Genomic DNA, 25,617 nt, shown 5'->3' on the forward strand with positions numbered 1-25,617 from the left:
CTCGGGGTAGTGCCTACTACCTTCACTAAATCTCTGTTACCTAAAATGATGTTCTACTTGGACGATATGATATCCTTGATGTCAATCATATATTTACAGATAGGTAGAACAAATGAACAATTAAATTTACTAAGTTCTGTATTTCTAGATTTGGTCTTATATCCCTTCAACAGACTGGGAGAAAAAAAATTCTTCATGTTTGCTTATTATTTCATTGCAGATTTCAATAAGCCTGGTTATACGATGACCTTGACCTTCAAACATTTGAATACTTTATTAGTTTTATCTAAGAAATCTTGATTTCTACTTACAAGTCTACTCACTCTGATAAGTTGCCCTCATACTGTATTCCATTTCATGAAGGTGGGGTGCATGCTGGAATAATGCAGATAACTATTAATAAAAGTAGGCTTACAAAATATTTGACTATAGATCATCTTGCTAGAAACATCCATAGTGATATGCAAATCAAGAAAATTGACTGAATCACAATTTGCACTCACAATAAACTTAAAAAAATCAGTACTTTCATTAATGGCTGTCATAAAAGACAAAAATCATTCCAATTTCCATTCCAAATAAATAATAAATCAGTTGTATAAGGTGAATATTAGAGGAGGAGATGTAAGAACATGCACTGAATGTTTAGAAAGTAATTGGATTTTAGAGCTTCAAGTTCAGAGGACTTAATGAAAGGTCCCTTTAAGACCATTCTTAAAGTCATGTGACTTAATCTGCTGATTTTGAAATTTTGCATTTAAATGGTTTTTTTTTTATTTGCTATATTATGGTCTGATGAAGCTGCTGAGTATATGGTGTGAAAGCACTTACCTATGGTTTATCTTTGCCAGTATTATTAAATGGATGTTAGCAATTTTTTATACTTTTTTTATACTTTTATCAAGCCAATATTAATGCCAGCACAAAATGCAAAAGTGATGTCAAGCAATGGAAACTGACAATACTGACACAGATAACCATTTGATACAAGACATGCAGAAATAAGTAGTGCTTCTGCACTATGTGGTGTCTCAGTGAAAATCCAATATATTTGTACAGATCCTATGATAACAAGGAAGATGATGTGGACAAAAAGTCTCGCTGTAGACAGTTTTCATGCTCCCAACAGACAAGGCTATGAAACTGCTGATAATAGAGACTCATAACAACTGTAATACTTTGACTGTCCTGATATCTCAGAAAAACAGATATATTGAAAATGTTATGTAAGGCACTTGTTTTGCTCCACCTGTCATCAGCTTGGACATATTGCCAAAGTGTGTCCAAACTGGAGAGCTACAACATGAAAATAACTATGTGCTATTGAGACTGTGGGACAGCCAACATGGGATCTGGCTGGTCAGTTTTACTTATCCCCACAGATGTGAGGTCTGTGAGGCTGAAGTTCTGGGGTAGTGTGGGAGAAGGACCCCACACACCTGCCAGTAGTGGAGGAGGACATGCTAATACTTGTAAAAGGAAGAGTGAGAGAAAGAGAGAGGGAGAGAGAGAGAGAGAGAGAGAGATAGAGAGAGAGATAGAGAGAGAGAGAGAGAAATAAGCCACTGTTAGAGAGTTAGCAACCACTGTTGTAGAGGGAGACATGTCACTGTTGAAGAGATAAAGCAACAACTTGGAAATCAGAGGCAGACTTGGGAAAATAAAGGCAAGTATGCAGACTGAATGAGACATTACACAAACCACCAGATTTTAGTTTTGTTTTGTGATCTAGGCTATCCTGATGGAATGAACACTAGTATAAGAATTCTGGTTTTGTTTTGGACTGTGCTGGACTTAAAATTATGTTATCTCCAAAGATTGTTTTGAGGTGCTAAAGTATAGCTGAATATTTTATTTGAAAACTGACATTTCTGGTATATAGCCTGGAAGCTGATAACAAGCATTAAAGGTAGAAAGTTTTATGATGAGGGAAGATGCACTAGAAAAGACATGAAACATTACCTTTAAAATGGTGAAAGAAACTAAGTGTGTTGCTCTCCTTGTGTAAGTGATTTCTATCATAAGCAGACAACAGAATAGTCAGTCTGTTGCATTTTTTTGCATTTTCAGCTTGTCTCACCATTACCATAAAGTACTGTACAATTGTCTTCTTGTACCCGGCCTATCACTAACAAGCAAAAGTGCAGCAATTACATTAAAGTGCTGCACTGTGCAAGTGTCAGTGTGCATGGATATTCCCATACATGGTGCATTACTAAAGCATCCCTGCATACTGCAGAAAGAAACAGAGAAGGCTGTAGTTGTGTCATACACTGACATTATTTTTGAATGCTAAGACATTTTTTTTTCACTAAATGGATTGTAAAAATAGCAGTTAATCACATTTAGGTGTGGGTAGTGCAGGTTTATCACAGCTCTCGTGTTTGGTCAAATGAGTTTCAACCTTGTGACCAAACCATACCAACCAGGGATAAACTTTGTACTGCCAAATGTGATACAATGAAAAGGGGCCACTACATAACATGATGTGATTTTTTTAAATCTTTCTTAATTTCACAGATGAAAGCTAATAAGGTTAGATATTTATCTAACATAAATGTTTAAACCATATATCTAGCATCATAAACACAATTCTGTAAACAAGGAAAACAAATACTTCCAATCATATTGAGTAGTGTCTCACTAAGTGCTGTTTCTGAATACCCCCTCCCCCAATTTTATCATGCTTTGACTATAGGAGCAGTCATAACAGATGTGGGCATGTCTTTACTATTTTTTCAAGGTATAACACTTCTTCTCTTTACTTTTTATTTTATGTTTACATCTACTAACTAGGTAAATGAAGCTATTTAAGGACCATTTCTATGGTTACACAGAACAATATTACATGGTTTTACACAGGTTGTACCACTGACTGAGGTACAGTGAGCTAACATATTAGAGGTACTTTGGATAGCCAAAGTACTGTCTATTCAATACTCACATATTCTTATATTCAAAGAGTAATTGCATTTAGCAACATATTATATATATATATATATATATATATATATATATAGAGAGAGAGAGAGAGAGAGAAAGAGAGAGAGCGCAAGCTTCTTAGTGCAAACAGTGTTACATATACAAAGAAACCATTACAGTTCAGTTGGGAAAAGATTAACTACAATAGGAAAGCAGCAGACTATAGAACAGTGTAATAATGTTTCAGTGTTGTCATTCTTATTTTAGAAAGTGCAATTGTAGGAGAGGGTACTATATGGGCAAGAAGTATGAGTGATGAGCTGAGGAGAAAGACTGGTTAAGTGTAAAGGTAGGTGGTGAGGGTAGTTAAGTAAGGGGGCATGAATAGGAATTTAGCAGAGGATGAAGGTGGTGAATTGTGGAGAAATGGTGTTATTACCTCTTTTGTCTTATGGCATGACAATTGTTGCTTCTCATGTAGGAAAAAACGGCAAAGACAGAGATAATTTTTTAAAAATGATTCTTGAACTGGTATTGGTTGATATTTGAAGCTAGCTCCCCAAGCTACCCTAGGAGATTTTCACTAGTAAGATTACATTTCTAGGCTGTGAGCAAATGATTTTGAACATATTTGATTTTGAGTTCATTCTAGTTGTACTCTGTCTTTTAATGAAATATTAATTACAAGCTTTGGATTTGTTCCAATGATTGACACAGGTAGAACAAACATGTTAAACAAGGGAAACAGTTTCAGAAAGTCCCAAAAGACATGATCACTTTTAGAAAAATGTTCCTGAGCTTTGTCTCCCTACTGTCCTGTTGTCAAACTGTTGTGTTAAATTTCTAACAAGACCAAGCCTCATTTCCCTATTTCTAGCTTTTAGGTGAAAGGCTACTATTGTATGCAAATCTTTGGGGCAATATAATTTACTTTTAACACTTTTATTGAATTATCACTTAAGACAGGCAAACATACATTTATATAAAAGAAAACAAACCATATTAACATGTTCCTAGTTATAGACATTACATATCACATGTTTTACAAAGATCATCAATCCAAATTTACATAAATTCCTCAATTCCTGCCTTTCACTCCTCCAAAACATTATTCTGCATATATTATTCTGCCACTTTCCATATTTTTTCAATGTAATTTGCTGAAAACCTTTTCTTAAGATCCCTCTTACAGTTCTTTATCTCTGTTGCAATATTCAGTACTTCAAATGCAGTTGATTTAGATGTTGATTTCCATTTTCTAGGAATTTATTTTTTGTTAGCCACCAGAATTACATTTAGCAAGTCTTTACTATTTCTAAGCAATTCAGATAGCATTTCCCAATTTAAAAAAGAAAACAATATTTTTTTTTACTTCCATTTGCTTACCCAGTATTTCTGACAGAGTACCCTGTAAGGAATTTTTGAAACCTGCCAACTCTTTTACACTCCCAGAACATATATTCCCAGTTATCTCTTTCTTCCCCATCTTACCTCCAAAATGTGTCATCTACCTGAGGAAAAATTCTTTGGAGTCTGCTCGGAGTATAAAAATACCTATGCCAACACTTCCAAACAAAAGTCCTAAATCTTCTAGACTTTGTTGCATATTTGGGAGCCATACATATGTCCTCCCATTGATTCCTTGTGAATTGCTTATCCAATTTCTCTTCCCAATCTTTTCTAACCTCTTCTGAATTTCTGTAGCTATCATGCAATATTTCATATACCCTACTAATTATCTCTTTAAAAGCAGCTTCTGTTCAAGATTCAACTAAAAGCTCTATCAGAGAGGTATTTCACTGGGTCTATATCACATCATCAATTTTTAATAGTTTGAATCACTAAACATCAAACTCAAGTGATCGAACTATTAAAAGTTTGAATTTATGTAAATGGCATTTTCAATGCAAAAAAAAAAATGAAAGGGTGTAAGCAGGGGGTGGCAAGCCCCCCCAGCAACCCCCACATTTCCATTTTTGCATTGTATTGCACTAAAGTGCGATCTCGGAGTTGGTATATTTAAGTAGCGGGGGGTGTGAGGGGTGCAGGGGGCCTTGCCCCCTGCATAGAGTGTTTTTTTTTTGGTTGTTTTAGGGTTTACATGTTTTTTTTTTTTTTACTTTTGAAGTATTACAGTTCGATCATTAAAGTTCAAACTTTAGTGATTCAAACTTGTAACACTTCAACAATGTGATATAGACCCCTTTCACTTAGGATTCCTTTCTGTTTGCCAATACTTTGATATCCATCCCTATAGGGAACGCAATCTCTCGCCTGCAGTCCAAATGACTTCTTGGCCTCTTCCCACTCCTTTACCTTTCCCTCTCAAGTCATTTGTTACCAGTACCTTGATTCCTTTGCCAGATTTCTCCAATAGATTTCAGCCCCTTTTTGCCTATTCCCTGTACCCTAATTGCCGTCATCCCTATCAGCACTATCTCCTTTCTCCATTCTTGTGTTGGCCTAGAATGCTTTCTGTTACTTTATGAGTATACTGTTCTATATGGTTGCTGTTATTCTTCTTAGGACCTGCATCAAAACTCCCACTCTCTCCTTATTTCTTGAATTTTCACTTTGAATTATAGCTTTCTGCTTATGCTCTGCATAGGAGCCACAACTCTGCAGCTCTAAAATATCATTTTAAATGAGGTAATTCTAAGCCATCTTGTTCTGTTGAAAGGATCAGCTTATCCCACTTAACCATTGCCATCTTCCCATCCCAGATAAATTTTTTCAACTCTTTATTAGTTATTGTCCACAACTTCTGTGGCTGATAAAAATATATCTGGCCTGTGTATAAAACTAAAGGGACTAAAAACATTTGCACTGCTTGTATCTTGCTATCCATGCCCATAAACAAGAGTTTCTAGTTTCTCAGTTTTGTGTTATCTTTTGTTTAGTCTCTTCCCACATATCTTTAGCTGACAAAACAGAACCTTTTTTAATCCATACTCCTAAATTCTTCATTTTATTATGTCCTTATAAATATGCGTGGGCACATAGTTTACAGCTATAGCCTTTATTTTATCTTTATTAATCTTATATTCTGAAAAGTGTTGAAACTGACTCAAGATGTTCCACAATACTGGGATATCCTTTTCTCATTTTATCAGATACAAAATAATATTGTCTACAAATAAAACCAACTTTTTTTGATTAACATACCAATTATATCATTGAATTTACGAGTACCTTATTTTCTTTGGCAGTAGCTCTAAACATAAAGCAAATAGCATAGGGGAAGGAGGGCACCTCTGCCTGGTTCATCTGTTCAGGCACAACTTGTCAAAAAGGAACCCTTCTTTTTTAATTTTGGCCCCCAATCCCTCATATATCTTCCTTATTAACCTTATTACTGTATCAAAAAATGCAAATACATCCTACTCATAAAATCCCAGCTTACTTTGTTGAATGCTTTCTCTGCATTAAGACCCACTAACAAAGAATTATTTTGTTCCACTCTGCTTCCCTCTAGATAGATCACCATTGTTCTATTAATATTGTAAATACTTGCCACCTCTCTACAAGACCACATTGATCCATATCTGTCAGCTTTGGCAACACATTTGCCATTCTTTTAACTATTATAGACAAAAGTGCTTTATACACATTGTAAAATGGACCTATATGAAGCTCTGTCTGATGGGTGTTTACCATCTTTAGGTATTACCACCATCACAGTTTTCATCCATGATATTGGTACTTCCTCTTCTTTTAAAATACTGTTAAACAAAACCTTCCAGATCATTATCACTTTCTTCCCGCCTAACTTCCAAACTTCCACAAGAATATCATCTATTCATGGAGACTTTCCTGCAGATTGATTGCATGTCACCATTTTTATCTCATCTCCTCCGGTTTAAAATGTTAATTTTTGAGCCTCATCTACCTCTACCCTTGGAATACTTAAGTCTTCCGTAAATAGTTCCATTTGTGCTTTCTTAATTTCCACATTTCCAAAATATCTGTAATACTTCTACAGGCTCTCTGGTTATTTTTATTGTTATAGGCTCCCTAAGTTTGGCAACAACCCTTTCTACATTATGTTACCTAAGTGATTGTACTAAAAAATTTGGGGGCTCTAGAGCTATTATCAAAAAAACAATTGCTTAACAGCAGTCTTTCTAAATAAAAACATATTATTCAGATACTCCCTTATTTTCTCTTTAGCACATTGCAGTTGCACCTTTTCTTGTTGTTTGAAATTCCTTTTATCCTGCAATATGTTTACATTTGTCAGCCCCTCTAAATAATTCCTGTTACTTCTTAACCATATCTATTTTTCTTTTATATTTACCCTGTTTTAAACTCCACTTTCATTTTATCTCACTCACTAGCTATAAAGTTTGAAAAAATTCTGTATTCCCTAGTAACTCAAATAATTTTTACTAACCACTCCTTAAATTCCTCTCTTTTTTGCCTCATTTTTACTTTGTTACCCTGCATTTTTATCTTCATTATTATTAATGCATGATCTGAATTTTTTATTGGATATTTGACGAAGCTTTCAATCAAATATACATGCTCCTGTGATATATAATTTCTGTCTGGTATAGCCTTGTATCGTACCTTGGTGAATAATATGTAAATTATCTGTGAGTTCATAGTACTGAAGTCATGTCTTCCATACCAAATATTTTCATAAGTTTCTTCTGAAATCTACTCTTTTTTGTTACATTTTCCCTTCTAGGTCCCCCAGATGCGTCCATACTTTGCAAATTATATTCCAATCCCCAACTATAAGTAGTATTCCCTGCTGAAAGCTGATTACTTCTCCCAAATTTTCTTAAGCTCCATAATAGTAGTTTTAGGTGGACTATAAATACATGCTAGTGTAATCCTCCTCCCTTGCCAATAGCCTTTTACTACCATAAATCTACCATTATCATCTTTTTTCCATCTTCTCTATATTTCCTTTGTCCACGATACTCTGCTGAATATCCCTTATAAAATCCTTTCTTTATAAAATTTGCATGCTCAGTTCTTTCCAAATGTGGCTTCTGTAGCATTACTATTTGTGCTCTGCATTTTTTTATATAATTCAATATTTTTTAATTTTTGTCTTTACCTGTCTGGCCATTAACTTTCCAAAATAACATGGATGGTGTAGCCATCATGATAAGAAGTTATTACTTCCACCTATTACATATAACAACTTTTTAAATGTGTATTTCCAGCTTTTGTGTTACATGTACCCCATACCTCTCAACTGTACAGATTTTCACATATTGTCCAGACTTTTGTCTCATATTTTTGGCCAGTTTTTCATAAAATTGTAGTTTTCTGGTAAATTAGTGGTGAATCATTAAATATTGATGTTTAAAAGTGACATACATTTGAGTTTTAGACCTCATGCCCTTCAGAAAATTCATGCTAATGCATAACCTTTTATTCCATCAACTTTCTAAGTTTGTAAGAGCAATATTTAAAAATTGCCCCTATTTTTGAGCCTTTGTCCCACTTTTATTGATGGCTTTGTCCAGATTTTCTTGCTCTAAGAGGTTGATAGGTATGATGTACCCACTAATTTTTGGCAGGTTGATCTTTTATACAATTGTTTCTTGACATCTCCATTTGCACCAATGTCACATTTTACAGGACTTTTTGAATTAATGGAATAATATAATTTGTTAGGGTAAAATTTACTTTAGAACTTGTGCTAAGCCTATTACTTGTTACCATCTCCAAAATTAATTCCAATTACATTACCAACAACTGAGCAAAAGTAAGGAACAGGAAATTTGAAAGTAGGGGTAGATTTGCCCAGCCTACATAATTACACAAAACTATAGATACCCAGAACTTTTATTCTCAGTCTTTATTATATAATCTGCACTATCCTTTTGCCTCCTTGCTGGTGTGTCAGGAACTACAGGATGCCTATCTGCTCACTTCTTTAATAAAATTCCAAAGTATTTTTTCTTACATTTTCCAGTAGGTAATCAACATTTTCACTTCATGTCCTTGACATATGAAATTATGCTGACCCTCCTGTTTTGTACCAAATGTCCACCTGCAATGTTTATTTTTCCCAGATTCTGGTCACTTTATATTTATCACCTGTCCAAAAGATTATTTTTTACATGCAGACTCCTTTTATGATCTGCATTTGTGCATCAGCTAAGTACGCACTATCTGAGCATGTACTTAAAATGTTCCGATCTCAGTCTGTCTACAGGTGTTGTGCTTGGTGCTTGGAGAATGGTCAGTGTGACTCCCCTACATAAGAGCAGGCCCTCTCCATACCTGAATAATTATAGATTTGGTTATTTCTGTGTAATATGAATCTGACTGATGGAGAAAGCAAATTTTGAGACTGGAAAATGTGTGCTGGAGTCTGAGGAAAAGATTCAAAGAGTCCTGTTTGAGGGAGATGAGTTAGCAAATAATGGATGTATAATTACAACCCTCTAGTCAGGAGGGTTGTGGGATGATTTACTTAAATATATGGTGGTGCAGATTGAGCCAATAAATGAAGGACATGTTTCCTAAGGGGACATTATGGAAAAATACAAAAGGAGATTGCAGAGACAATCCTGAAGAATAGTGATGAGATGGAAAATAAACATATACAGGGAATGTAAAAAAGGCAAAAGTGGAATAGCAGAAAAGAAGGCAGAAGAAAATGAAAAACAGAAGTATGTGGTAAGGATTCAAAGTAAAGAAGACAAAGAAATGGACAAGTGTGAAGTGGTGGAACGATTTAATAGCTCAGTAGCTCCTTTGGGTATAAAAGAACACGAGGTAAGAGCATTTATTCTTATTAACAAAGAAACATTTTGTGAAATTACATTTGAGACTGTTTTTTCAATGGAAAATGCTCTTGGAGAATATGAAAACAAGAAATACTGTAACCATATAATCTTTATCTGATAAAAGCATTTAATAGGGAAACAAAAAAAAAAGATTCATGTACAATTTGAAAAGGTATAAAGAAAGACTTTGAAAGGACATTTGAAAGCTTTATGTAAAGAAATACTGGGCACTGCAAAAGTTTATTACAGAAGGGGTTTATAGACTGGTGGATGGGACTGTAACCTGTGTTAAAAATAGAAAAAGAAAAAAATATATACATATACCAAGCATAATAAATGTGTAGGGAAATAAGGGAAATAGGGGTGTTATAAAATACTGGGGACAACCCAAAACATGTTTTTTTTTTGAAAAAAGGACATCTGATAAGTAACTGTGACAAAAGAAAATGTTATATTTACAGGGAAATGGGATATGATGCAAAACATTGTGAAATGAAATGTTATAAATGTAACAAAATTAGACATTTATAGATGGATTGCAAAAATGAAAATAAGAGTAAGGAAAAATAAAAAGAGAAGAAAATGAACAAGAGAAGAAATTGTATAAGTACTAGACACAGAAGAAAAAATAGATGAGAAAAAATTTAAAAAAGGACATAGAAGAAGTTTCTGAAATAAGCGATAAAGAAGACTTAAATTGGGATGTAGTAAAAGGAAAAAAGAATTCTGCTGGTAAAAGGATAAAAGACAGAAAAAGAAAATTTAAGGGAATGAGTACAAAAGAAAAAAAAGAAAGGAGTGGATGAAAAAGACTATATAACTAAAAACTGAAGTGTGGTATAATGGTTAAGATGCGTGCCTCACAAACACAAGGTACACTGTTTGATTCTCACATTTTGGAAGGAAATTGGTGAGGCTTAGAATGACCTGTTAAGAAAGCTAGCTTAGTAATTAGCTATGAATTTATGAAACCACATATCTAAGGAAAAGGGAAAATGGAAATTTTACAGTGCTTTATGTAGATGTGTATAGTATTAAGAATATAGTAAGAAGAATAGGAATTTTGGAGTGGTGTAATAAATGTGATATAAATATAATTATATTAGAAGACACAGCATTTTTAACAATTGAAGAAAGATTACAAACAGAGAAACTATGGGGAGGAAAGATAATCTGGAATTTGGGAAATGAGAAATGTTCTGGAATAACCATATTTTGTTGAACTACAGTAAAGATATTAAACATAACTTTGCAAAAATGGGAAAATTAGCCATTGTAGATTTAAAATGGAAAGAACAAGTGTATAGAATTATAACACTATACGGTTATAGTAATTATAAAGAAAAGGAAAGCTAATTTAATCAGATTTTAGACTATGTAGTGATAAATATGAATATTATAATACTAAGAGACTTTAATTTTAATTTAAGAAACAAGCATAAAAAAGGAAATTATATAAAAATAATGTTAGAAATTGTAAGATGTGGTAAGTTAAAACTTTGGGACAAAACATCAAGGACTTACAAAAGGGGTATGTATAGAACTGAAATAGATTATTTTATAGTATCAGAAGGTTTAGTCATAGGAGAAGGGGAGATAGTTGAAACAGAATTTTCTGATCATCTTCCGATATGGCTAGAGATAAAGGAAAATAAGAAATATATAAAATAGGCAAAGAAATAAAAGGGATAAATGAGAAAGCATGGAATGAAGAAGGAAAGAGATGAGTAATACAGTTATGGAAAGATCATTATTAATATGAGAACATTTTATAAAAAAATGGTCAGGTCAGTGGATATTTAAGAAAAAAATTAACAAAAACGTTTTTTTACATTAGCAATATGATGTGAGAAAAGTGATAAAGAAAAATATAAAAGAACATATATGAATGCATTGGAAGATTTTGAACATAATGATAGAAAGTACTTTGACAAAAAAAAAAGAATTATATGAAAGAAATCAAGAAAAAATATGAGAATTGTTATATAAGCAAAGATATTTGTACAAGAAAAAACAGAAGTATCAACTCATTTAAAGACAAGGGTAGTGCAATGAGAGAAATAAAAAAAATGTAAAAGGAGAAATAGAAAGGACTCAGGAAAAGATTATCAATAGTGTAGTATAATATGTACAAGAAATATTTAAAAAAGAGGGTAGTTAAAAACATGGAAAGTAAAAAAGTTAATAGAAAAAGAGAATAAAGAGTTGAAAAAGCAGCCTTCTTTAAAGGAGCTAGATAAAGTATAGGACATGTTATTATGGATTCAGCTACAAGACCAGTTGGAATAAGGTATGAAATATATAAAAATGTAAGGGACTGGCAAAAAAGAATATTTTTTAAAGATTTTGAATGAATGGTTAAATGAAGGTTTTATGTATAAAGAATTATGCAGTGGAATACTTAAATTCATTTGAAAGAAGGATGATAGAAGACAATTAGAATAACTGGAGACCAGTCGTATTGAATAATAACAATTATACGAAAGTTATGAAAATAACGCAAAAGAGATTTGAAACTAAAATAGAAATATTATTGAAGATGTCATACATAGTATAAAGGGGAAGTGTTGTCAAGAATTATTAATGATAGTTATAGAAACTGTGGATGATATTATGAACAGAAAAGAAGAAGCAAAAATCATAATAGGAGACCTTAGTAAGGCATTTGACATGAAATCTTACAGTTCATAGATTAGTACTCGATTAATTGCCCTTCTGAGCCTAGCGAATTTCCATATGTGAGAATCAAATGCTGCAGCTTGTGTCAGTATGTCAAATACCTTAACCATTATGCCAACCTCCCACGTGATAGGATGGATGATAATAAAGAATATAAGTGAGAAAGTTAAGAAATTATGTATGCCCTCTTATAGGAATAATAAAGTAAAACTACTTGCAAATGGCTGGTTAAGCCAAGAGGTACATATGAAGAGTAGTATAGGACAGGGATGTCCACTGAGTTATATACTCTTTGCATTAGTTATGAATGTAATAGTATGTGAAATAAATTACAAAATGAAGGAGGTGGTATACATAACACCTGAATGGTTAAGAATTCCAGTTCTGTTAACATATGTATATAACATTATAAAACTACAAAAAACAAAATTTGGGTAAAAGACATGATTTTCACAAATGAGTACCTAGAGATGATAGGGATGGCTTTAAATAAAGAGAAAAGTAAAAGTTTAGATGATGTACTAAAGTTTAGGAGTATGTAATTTACAGTAAATGAAATGTATGTGTAAGGTATAAAATTTGGGAATAAAGATGTAAGTAGCATTCAATGGGAAAAAAAACAATAGAAGAAATAAAACAAACATCTTTTCTGGAGAACATATAGATTGTCATTCAGAAAAACAGTGTATTTGATAAATTCAGTACTGATGGGAAAAATAACATACTTCTCAAGTGTGTTTATTTGCTAATTGTATTTGAAAAGAAATCAGATTTGTTTTTTCACTTATGTGGGGTTCTGGATTAAATGCAGTAAAAAATTGCAGTTTTTTTTTTATATAAGTAAAGAAGAGGTTTAAGATTCATTAACTGTGTGGTATATGCTACTTCATTAAATTTGTGCAAAGTGTTAACATGAATAAATGAAAAAGATGAGAGATTAGCAGTAAATTGTATAAATATAAGTATGATACATATTGGGACATGGTAAAAAACTGTAAAAGAGAAAAAGAGTGTATAAATGGGGAAATAAAATATTACAAAGAAGAAATACTTTTGTAGAAAACAAAAAATGATATAGAAAACAATAGAAAAGTATGGTATAAAAATGTAATGATGAAACATTACTATGTGAAAACATGGCAAAATCTAACAGATGAAAAATTTTATGTTATAAAAATAAGAAGCAAATGGTGCAATCAGAAAGTATAATGTCAAGATGTTTTGCAGAGTCTGATAATAGATAAATTGCCAGTAAAAGGAAATATGCCATATAAAAAGAAAAATGATAGGATATGTTTACATTGTCAAGAAATTACGGAACATATACTTTTGAAATGTACAAGAGTAAAAAGTTATGGGGAAGCTATATAAAGAAGATTTTTTGAAGATATAAAAGAAGTGGCTAAAGTAAATGTGGATATGATTAAATATGGATATTACAAGAATAGATGTAAAGAATATGCTAAAAGAACAGATTAAAAGTTATTTCATGTTATAAGGATTATATACAGAATGAAAGAATAAATTAAATTATGTTTACTGGTAAATGGATTATAGTAACAATATTAAGTCAAATCAGATGGCTGTTATGGAAAAAGGTGTGGCGGTGTAACAGCTATGAAAATTTAATATGATTGTGTAAATAGATTTGTATATATATTTGTACACTTGTAAATGTTTGTAAATATGTACATATTTTGTAAATAAGAGTTATTTTTGTATATAAATAAATGACTCCTACTCTTTCTGATAGGTATTGTGGAATCTTTAACATCTGCTTGAGCTACCACCAACTCAGGCAGATGGGCCTTAATTTAACATTTCATCCAAACAATGGCACACAGTACAACAGCACCCCCTTATGCTGCTCTGATGTGTCAATATTGGAAAAGTAATACACATTCCTGGTGTGGGAATAGGACCCACAGCCTTCTGCATCAAAGGCGAGTGTGATACCTATTGAGCTGCTGACTGTTGTGATAATTTTAATATGAAAAAAGGACATTTATACTGTTTTAACATTAAAGTGATCTGTCCATTTTTTTTATAAAATTTTAATTGTATTTTTGTGTTTTATTTCTATACAACTCTTAGCTATAAAATAACATACTCTAAAGTGATAAATATTAAATAAAGAAGTACAGAAAATGCAAATTTAGCACTAGACACTGCATATCTATATTGAGAAACGTATTTGCTTAACATATACTGTAAGTCCATTGAACCTGGTACTCATGTCAGCTGTAATACATAGTTCATCATGAAATTATATAAATATATAATATTTTCAGCTAGTACTGGTACCCAGTATGCTTCAAATTAATTCTCATACAAATATATGGTAGCTGAATAATCACACAGTAATTCATACTTACCCCTCATGCATGCTCAGAATGATAATTTATGAACATATTTCATCTGTAAGTGTAGAAATTTAGGTTTACATCCTACCTCACCCAACTGCATTTTCTGAACAGGACATCAAAACTGATTGTCAGCAGGAATTTTATATAACAGTTTCTGTAGATCAATAGGTATCACACCTGGTTTTGGTGCTGGTAAATCAGAAGGCTGTTGGTTCTAGTCCCATACCAGGTAGTTATATTAATTGGGTGGTGCACTGGTTAGTGTTATTGCCTCACAGCAATAGGTTCTCCAGTTTGATTCTTGGCTAGGGTGTCTTCTGTATGGAATATGTATGTCCTCCTTACATTTGCATGAGTTTCCTCCTGGTGCTCTGGTTTTCTCCCACATTCCAAAGACATGTCTGGAGCATTTCTCCCTGAGCCTCTGCTGAAAATGGGCTCTGTCCCACTTAAACTTTTCCAGATTTTATAATTGATTGTTGAGGATCTAATTTAACTGAGAATGCGCTGTCAGCTACAGGTCTAAATGACTGGTGAAGTGGAGGTCAGCTATAGAATGGGTCTGAACTTATTCATAAATCAACAAGGGGTCTGTTTAAATGCACTGAACTTCATTTTATTGTATGCAAACTTGATGGCTGCAAAATATTGAAGTATTCATTCAGCAGCAACTGCAATTGTTAAACTAAAAGACAAGTCAAGTAATCAAACAGATATTCAGTTCTGAAAATGCAAAATGCTGTCAGTCAGAAAAAAAAATAGTAGAGGGAAAGGTTGTGACATCCCTTGTGTGTGGAACTTTGCCTCTCCCATTTTTTGAACTAATTAAAACAACTCTAAAATAGCATGAACAAAATACTTTTTCAGCAAAATGATTTTAAATATTACAAGGATGAACCCTGCATTTTATTATAATCTTTGGAATCTAACTTGATTCAGAAAACCCGTTTATAAACTCCCATGTATACTACACTGTTCAATTTCATTAACTAAAGATATTTCAGTCTGCTGTATATCTTCACAGAAACAAGGAGACATGGATATGTAAAAATGTATGGGGTTTGATTAAGGGACAGCACTTGGAGAGAATAGCACAATGTTTTTTAATGTGCTTGTCACAAAAAATAAGTATACAGTGCAATGAGGCGGAGGTGGAGATAAAAGAGGAGCAGAGAACAAGACAGTAATATGCAGAAAAGAACAGATGTTAAGGAAAAGTTAGTAGAAGACAAAATGGTTAAAACATAAACTAACACCAGGATAAGAATGCCACTCAGGCATGTGAGGCACCGGCTGGGAGGGATGAACGTGACTTTCCCAGGGTTGGGTGTAGGCCTATGTGGTCACTCATAGCCTGCCTTAGGCATAGGCCAACTAGGCAGCTGCCTTGGGTGCCGCTCTAGTAGGGGCACTTTTCCAGTATTTATCTGGTGTATATAGACCAGGATGGGGGCACTGGGTGGTATGGTGGGGGGGGGGCAGGCGATGTGGAGCCTTTTTACCTAGGGCACCAGTTGACCTAAGGCCACTCCTGTGGGCACTGAAAGGGAGGCATTGTCTATAGAGGAGTATGTCCCTTGGAAAGAATAGACAAATGTGTGTGTGGGGGGCATGAATGTAGGTAATTGAATAAATAAATTCCCTACGTAGAAGCAGTCACCAGTATGATCCCTCATGACATGACACCGTTAAGATCCATGCTAACCCCATCCCTTAGTCAGGGAAAGTCTAGGACTGGAAGGAGCTGATAGACCTGGTGATGGACTGAAACATGGGGATGGCCAGAAAATATAAAACAAAAATGGAGAAAAATATTTACATGCCCACATAGACACACACACACACACACACACACACACACACACACACAAGAATGTCTGCAACATAAGGTGAAGATGTCAGTGGTAACAATGATTGAGTTTAATTACTTTTTGGAGATCATAGTCTGAAGTGTTGTTAATACACAATAATCACGAATTAAATGAGTCCTCATAAAAATAATTGTATTACAACAGTGAAGACCCCCCCCACACACACACACATAAACATATAAGATTCTCACACCTCTCTACACAAAAATAGTTTTAATATTTTTGTTGTGTTGCTTTATGTTTTGTTTCTCTTATACTTAGTACAGAAAATGATTTGCTATATAATTTAGAAGACCAGTGTTACAGCTGGCCTGTTGTTATCAGTGCAATTATTTTCAACATCTCAGATAATCCATGGTTGAATTGCAAATGCAACCAACAAAACTGAAAGTAATAAATAACGTCCATGAAAATCTTTACTAAACTATAACAACATCTAAAGTGCTTATATGTTTGTATTATGGACTGGATTTCACTTTTGCTTTGTTTTAATTGGACATATGGGAGAAATTCTGTGTAACATCATCATCACAAGAAGAAAGTTTATTAAGCATAGTTAATATGGCAATATTTCTTTTGACTACTTAAAATGTATCAGTATTTTATCACGACATCAGTTTGTATTACGTGGGTCCTGACTGAGAACAATTTAACTTGCTTTACTGAGCGCCATAATTTAGTTTTCTAAATCAAAATGGACATTTTATTTCTGAAGTCTAACTAACGGACTAACAGAAATATATTTTGCTACTACTGCTGCTGGTTTATTTAAAGAAGGCTCGATTCATTCATCTCTCAGAACACTTAGTGTCGCTGTTGGTCCATGTATGCATTTTTCCCTAAATGGTAACTATAAGTCGGAATAAAAAGCCCTGTTCAGCTGGAATCGGTGCAGTCGTGTAGGAGCCAAGAGACAAACACATCTTATTTTTTGCTGGAGAAGCCCCGGAGGTTGTTATTTGGAGCTGAAACTGTTAAACTGTGGATACTTCTCTAATGGGTGTCCTGGATCTATGCGCATACATGACGCAAAAACGGCAAGTTGTGTATTATTTTCTACTCCTTTTATTATGCAGCACAGTTGATTCTACATTACAATATTCCATTCGAGAAGAGCTGCCCAAAGGGTCTGTGGTCTCCAATATCGCCAGTGACCTGGGAGTGGACCCTGGACTGTTATCTAATGGAGGGGCGCGTATTGTTTGTGAGGGCACCCAGCAGTACTTTCAGGTAAATACAAATACCGGAGTATTATTTGTAAATGAAAGGATAGACAGAGAGGGGATATGCGAACAAACGGATCACTGTTTGCTGTACTTCCAGTTGATCATTGAAAATCCCTTACAGTTACATCGTGGAGAAGTAGAAATTTTTGATGTTAATGACAATTCTCCAATCTTTCCTCAAAACGAGATTGTTATTTCAGTGCCAGAGCATGCAGTTCCAGGAACGAAATTCCTCTTAGAAAGTGCCCGAGATTTGGACGTGGGTACCAATGCTGTACAAAACTATCAGATTAGCGCCAATGAACATTTTCGTTTGGATGTTCACGATGGAACCGACCAGAACAAAGGTCCTGAAATTGTACTTGTGAAGCAGTTAGATTATGAAAAAACACGAAAACTGTCATTACAACTGACTGCAGTGGATGGCGGTGAACCCCGGAGAACTGCAACAGCTCAAGTCCTGGTATCTGTGCTGGACATCAACGATAACGCACCAGTTTTTAATCAATCCGTTTATAGGGTGAAGCTTTTTGAACAGAATGCAATAAATTATGTGGCACTGAAAGTGACCGCTACAGACCTGGATGATGGACCTAATGGAAACATCGTTTACGCATTTTCACGCATTACAAATGCGATCCGCCGTGTTTTCAAGTTAGACAGCAAAAGCGGGGAAATAACAGTAAACAAACCTTTAGATTTCGAGGGCACAAAAATGTACGAGATGGAAGTGCAAGCCACAGATGATGGAGGTTTGATGTCATATTGTAAAGTTGTAATTGAAATTACAGATGTGAATGATAACGCTCCAGAGATAATCTTAGCGTCTGTCAGAAGTCCCCTACCTGAGAATACTTCTTCTCAGACAGTTGTAGCTCTATTAAATGTTAAAGACCTAGATAATGGGGGTAACGGAGACATCCGATGTTCTATTAGAAGCCATCAGCCTTTCAAATTAATACCGTCTTTCAAGAACTTTTATCGTTTAGTGACAGACGGTCAGCTTGACCGTGAGAAGGTATCAGAATACAACATCACTGTCACAGCAGTTGATGATGGGTCCCCTCCACTTTCTTCAACAGCAGTTATACATGTACGTATTTCTGATATTAATGACAACCCACCGGTCTTCAGTAAGACATTGTACACCATGCAGGTATCAGAGAACAACAAACCTGGAGCTCTTATTGGATCTGTTATGGCAACTGATAAGGATTCTGCTGAGAACGCACAGGTATCCTATTCACTTATTGAAGAAATGGTTAAGGGTTTCCCAGTATCTCATTTTATTTCAATTAATTCAGACAAGGGCAATATACTTGCAGTCAGACCGTTTGATTATGAACATAACCAAAACTTTACATTTCGTGTTCAAGCTCGGGATTCTGGTACTCCAACATTAAGTAGTAATACTACAGTGACGTTATATATTATTGACCAAAATGATAACGCCCCCACTCTGCTACACCCCTCACCAAAAGACAGCTCTTTTTCTGCAGAGATTGTACCAAATAATGCAGATGTGGGCTATCTTGTCAGCAAGGTCGTTGCTGTTGATGCTGATTCGGGGCAAAACGCCTGGCTTTCTTTTCACCTTCAGAAGGTTTCAGATCAGAGTCTTTTTTCAGTAGGATTGCACACCGGGGAAATAAGGACAATTCGGAAGATGACAGACAGAGACAATACCAGACATACACTGATAGTAGTTGTTAAAGATAATGGGCAGCCCTCACTTTCTACAACAGCAACAGTGAAAATTTTAGCAGCAGAAAACTTTTCAGGCCACCATTTAGAAAGTGCAGAGGAGGAAAAAGTGGACGAATTTGACTCCAGTTTAACATTTTATTTAATCATTTCCTTAGCTATTATGACAGTCTTGTTTCTGACATCAATAATTGTGTTACTGATACTCAAAGCCTACAAAATAAAGAAATCAAAACATTCCAATTCCGTATCTCAAAACCTACATAGTTCAAATATTATGAACTTCAGAGCAAGCTATTTGGATTCCCTTGCTAGGGGAACTATTCATCAGCATTGCTTTCAAGATGTCCAGGCCAGGGTGCAACCCTTTAGTGGTGATCAAAGGCACCAAGATCCTAACAAGGCAAACGCTTACACCGGAAATGAGCACCATCCTATGCTGATTGATTTTAACAATGCAAACGAGGTAGGAAAATTCTTTAGTAGCATTCATGTATACTTTCCAAGTTATAAGAAGTAGTACTGAAAATTTAAGTTAAGATGATTTTTCATCGCTATACCAATCGTCTATTTCCAAACAGAAGAGATAACAATTTATTAAAAATAAGACTACTTCTCTGCCTTTGACAACACCTTGTTTTCTATATTTCATAGCATATCCCTCAACTGTCCCTGATTTTGATACAAATTTTACCTCTGCCTCTCTTAATCTCTCCTAAAACGGGTGACCTTTGGAGAAAAGGAGATGAAGGACACTTAATAGATAATGACAATAATTAAGCATATACTTCTTTTATTTCCGAAAATGGATATTATTTTACATTCTCTTATTCTGTCAGCATTTCTAGTTAATATTAGTAATATTTTACAAGTATCCCTGTTTGTCCCTATTTCTTTCTGGATTTGTTCCTTTGTCTGTTGAGATTAGTTAAGAGCTATAATTCCAGTTGTGATATAAATGTGTAGGGAGCTAGTCTACTTGTGCAGTTTTAAATTGAAAAATTTATTGAAAAATTGAAGACTTAGGGGAATTCAAAGAAGATGGTGCCAACAAATGTATCACTGTCAAGCTGACCTTGAAAATATTCAAAGATATCCAGGAAAATGATATTGTATGTCTGGGAAACATATACAGCATTAAGGATAATGTTAGTAGGTGTCCTTTCTAGCTGGCAATGTGCACATTTTTCTAAACTTTTAGAGGTAAATATAACAATGGATTGGGTGATGATTTTTGAACAAAGTTGATGACTCCCCTCTTGTCTAGAGGAAAAATAAAGGATTGCTCCTAATAGATATGAGTCTCTCTTCCTTGATGGCACTACTAATCCGAGTTGTGACTGAATGCAAGATAGATCAAGTTGCAGCCTATATGAATACATATATGAATTACATGTATTGAGCAGGTTGAAGTTTGTATTAGCATGCACAGTTTACAGTGTAAAGCAATGTCAAAGTGGTATGCAAAGTTTCCTGAAGATAGTATGGATCTGGTTGTGACATAGTAAATTTAAACAAAGTGTGATGGGGCATGTGTATGATGTGGGTGGATGAGTTGATCAATGACTTTCCAAAAACATTTTGACGTGTTATCGTTGTTAGTCAGGGACTAATATTAGTTGGTGGAAAGAATTAATTTTTTTCTTTACTATATTAATCTTGAAATTTTCAGAGAAGAATCTAGTTTAATTTTGTGATTTGTTGCCAAAATATGCCCCCCCCCAAAAAAAAATGATATGTTAGTCATCATCATTTTAATATCAGCAGAGATCTAAGGCAGGGAAGGAGCTCACTCATGCTTCTATTTTAGAAGAGCAAACATATTCTTTGTTTTTAGAAATAATGAGTTGAAAAGGTAGGCAGCTTAATACAAGTGAAACTAAGCAGTAACAAACAGCTTGCATGATTTAATGATATGACATTGTTTTTATTTGAATTACACAAGTAAAGAGACTCCCTGAGTCTTATGCATTTTAAGGAGCGCCATATAATGAATGTACATAGATGATTACTTGCAGTGTTGGACAGGATACTAACTTGATGAATGCTTTTTAGTGAGGACAGTCAAAATCCAGTCAAGGCTGCTGCCTTTGGTAGATTACTTTGTCCACACTAGTGATGAATCTAATGAGCTGGATGATACCACACAGATAGTCAGAAGCATGGCTAGAGTTATCACTGGACATCTTCTAATCAGTGATAAAGCCACTCGAGTTAACAAGTACACCATAGAAAGTTCAGAATTATTATGTGAATAAAGTCATCGTAAGATCTCATCAGCTATGGATTCTTCTTTGCCTGGGGGAGTGTAAATGCAAGCAGTGGGTAATAATATCATATAGCTCTGACTAATACAGATTCACACTGAGTGCAGGTAATTATATGGCTTGAGGGAAGGATAGAGAGAAAAAGTAAGATTGCCATTGTATTGCAATGTAACTCCACTAGCCCCTTTCTGAATCATAAAATCACAACAGTTACAAGGCAAATGAGCCACAAGGCCATTCCCACCTTGCCATTTCCCACCCTTAAGCTTTACCTCCCTTTTCAAGGAGGCTGGGCCAGTCATAGTGGGTTAAATTTATGAATTTCCATACAGTTGTCCAGCTCCTTTTAAAAGGATGATGATCTGTCACACTGCTTCATTTGGAGAGGACGTTTTTTTCGTAGAAGGCTTTGACACTGCATGGCAAAATCTAACCTGGTACATATTCCTAAACCCCACCTTATCAAAGACTGTCAAAAACTATCAATTTTCAATTCATCACAATTTAACTCCATTCTCCACAACATAGATTGGTCCATCCTAAAACACCTCCCCTAAAAGATGCTGTAAGCACTTTCAATAGCATCATCATGAGTACTCTAAACTCCTTTGCTCCCTCTAGGAAGATCAGAGTAAAAATCAAATCATGCTCCCTGGCTCTCCAAGGAGACTAGGACCCTTATGAAACAAAGAGATAGTGCTTGGAAAACCTGGACTAAATCTAAACAACCACCTCTTCTTCAAAAATACAGGCAACTGAGGAACCTTGCAAAAAAAACATACAACTAATGACAAAAAGTTATACTATAGCTCTGCTCAGCTTAACAACAAATCCAACTCTCTAAAATTTTGGTCAACTCTCAGCAACATCCTCTATCCTGGAAAGCCCTCTAATCCCTCCCCATACCCTAACTCTTCCTCACAGGAAACAGCTACCCTCCTGAATAAACACTTTATCTCTCCAAGACAAAATCTTGTAACCTCTAAGCCAAACTCTACTTTGACACCCACCCATCCAAGTCCCACTAACACAACTTTGTTTTCATTTGAGCCAGTTCCTATTACTTACATCAAATCTCTACTACTCAAGCTAAAACCTTGCTCTCCTTCCACTGAAAATCTATCTCCTACATTCCTTAAACTTGCTGCTGACTCAATTGTCTATCCTATATCTATACTAATTGATCGATCTATTCTGGAATCAACTGTCCCTACCCTTTGGAAATCTTTCTTTACTATCCCTCTTCATAAAGGTGGAAACTCCACTGACCCCTCAAACTACCGATCCATTACCATTCTGTCCGCCCTCTCCAAGATATTAGAAAAATGTATTCACTCACAGCTTCTCAAGCACCTCCTCACGCACCACTTACTTACCCCTACCCAACATGGATTTCTCCCTCACCACAGCACCACCACTGCCCTCCTCTCCTTCACTCATATCATTGCAGAGGCCCTAGACAACAATAAACTCATTTCCTGTCTCTTCCTAGATCTCTCCAAAGCCTTTGATACTGTCTCTCATCCTCTACTACTGTCCAAACTCACAAATCTCCACCTATCCCCCTCCACACTTGCCTGGTTTAATAGTTAGCTATCTGGCAGGGAACAATCTGTCAAATGGCTCTCATCCTCCTCCCCCTTTCATTCCTATTTCCACTGGTGTTCCCCAAGGCTCCATCTTGGGACCCCTTTTGTTTAACATCTTCACCAATGATCTTTACACCTCATGCAAAAAATCCTCCCTTATTCAGTATGCCGACGACTCTACACTTATATCCATCTCAAATAACATCCCTGAACTACACTCCCTGATCCAACAAGCCCTACTATCCACTGAATAATGGCTCCCTCACAACCTACTGGTCCTAAATCCCAAAAAGACCAAGCTCCTACTTTTCCTTCCCCGTTCTCTTTCTCATCACAAAACCACCTTTTTTATTAAATCTTCTAACAATACAACTATTCAACCTGACACCCACACAAAACTCCTAAGGGTCATTATCGATGATGAACTAAAGTTTAACCTACACATACTCCAGTGTATTAAAAAAAAAAAAAAAACAGAAACTAAGTCTGCTATATTGGAACAAAAAATTCCTAACCCCTGAATCTAGACTAACCCTGGGCCAGGCACTCCTCCTCCCCTCCCTCTTATACGCCGCTCCAGTTCTTACCAGTATCCAGGCCTCTACTTTAAACAAACTCCAACAGACTTACCATAAAATAGCCAGATTCATTACTAACTCCCCATACAACTCACACCACTGCATTTCTTTAAACTTTCTTCAATGACTTGAACTTCCCCAATTTCTGCTGTCTTATCAATTTCATATGCTACACTCTATTCTTTATAAAACCTCATTCTGTCCATCTCTATCTTTCTTAGTCTCCATCTGCATCCCATCCTGGACCCTCCATACTTCTAACCAACAATTACTTGATGTCTACCACCCAAAAAGGTCAGTAGGCAAACTACTCTACAAACACTCCCTTGCCCATGTTTGGAACAATTTTCCCCTTGACTTACGTTCAATCTCCCACACCTCACACTTTAAAAATTAACTAAAAGCTTATTTTCTCAATTCCAGGACCTGCCCTTGCCATGACCCCACCTAGTCTTCCTTCTCTTTATGTACCCTCTATAGGACCATACTTAGTACCTCATTACACATCTCTCTCCAATGTGTCTACTATGCATTTGCATAATTTTATACAGACAAAAAAATATTGTTGACCTATTGAACTATATCAATGTAAAATTATGTTACTAAGCTTTTTTTAATGCAACTTTAACTTTTATGTATGTAACCCAACATATGTGACTCTCTTTGCTATAACCGCTGTTATATCAATATTGTTTAAAATTGTACTTGTTTAAAATGTACTACTGGAGCTTTTCTTCTCGGGTCTCGACTGAAAATGGGCCACAAGCCCAGTTGGACAAACCCAGTTAACAAATGTCAATAAATAAAATAAATATAATAATAAATAAATAAGTTCACCAAGGGCTCTGGGTATGGTTCCTGACCCCCTTACTCCATGGTAAAGCTGTAACTTCTTTACCAAAAATACATGACACTGACTGTTTTGATTATACTGCTGTAAAAAGACACTTGTTGGAATGTTTTAAGCTAACACCTGAAATGTATAGGAAAAAGTTTCATGAGCGTAGACGCAAGGCAGATGAAAATGTATGTGAATATGTTGCTGAACTGAGCACTTATTTTCAATGCTGGGTGAGTGGATGTCAGGTCACCACTTCTGAAGAGCTGGCAGACCTTTTGGTAAGGGAACAAGCCCTTAGCACTTTGCCTGAGGACATGAGGATCTGGTTAGCTGATAGACAGTGTGCTACTTCAGAGGAATTGGGGAAGAAGGGAGACCTATACCTAGCAAGCAGGGCAGCCCTGCACAGGAAAGGGATCCCCAGTACTGATCATGGGACTAAAGGAACCCATGGTGGGCAGCACAGACTGCCCCAACAGAATCCACCAGTAGCAGGGGAAGCCTCTAGTCCAGGTGTACATTCAGGAGCTAGGGTTAAATGTTTTGAATGCAACCAGTGGGGCCATGTGCCATACAGGTGTCCATGGAGGCAAGGTGGGGAACAAAAGGTGAAAGAACTAGTAAGTGGGAAAGACAAAATTCCAACAGTAGGTTGTCTTGGGACAACAAGGGTACCGAACTACCACCAGAGGTTATATCCTATTGTAGTCAATGGCAAAGAGGCCATTTCTAAGAGAGACACAGCCTCTGTTAACCATTGTAAAGCCTGCACTGGTTACAGAGGAGCTCTACTTGCCTGGGCAGTCTACTCCAGTCAGG

At 35.3% G+C, this 25,617-nt stretch overlaps 1 protein-coding gene across 11 annotated transcripts in view; it reads left to right on the top strand.

The window, feature by feature from the left end:
- LOC122799766 (protocadherin beta-15-like) overlaps positions 1-25,617 on the top strand; it is an 886,413-nt gene that overhangs the window by 512,123 nt on the left and 348,673 nt on the right. Inside the window, exon 1 of one of the 11 annotated variants that reach the window (XM_044069051.1) lies at positions 17,241-19,989. The exons of the other annotated variants lie outside the window; for them this stretch is intronic. Within the exon in view, the coding sequence (XP_043924986.1) occupies positions 17,590-19,989 (2,400 nt within the window). The 5' untranslated portion in view covers positions 17,241-17,589. Of the gene's footprint in view, positions 1-17,240; positions 19,990-25,617 lie in introns of those variants that run through there. 11 annotated transcript variants of the gene reach the window in all.

The sequence above is a fragment of the Protopterus annectens genome, chromosome 4.part0 (genome assembly GCF_019279795.1).
Source record: "Protopterus annectens isolate FY-2018-M chromosome 4.part0, PAN1.0, whole genome shotgun sequence".
Classification (NCBI taxonomy): domain Eukaryota; kingdom Metazoa; phylum Chordata; order Ceratodontiformes; family Protopteridae; genus Protopterus; species Protopterus annectens.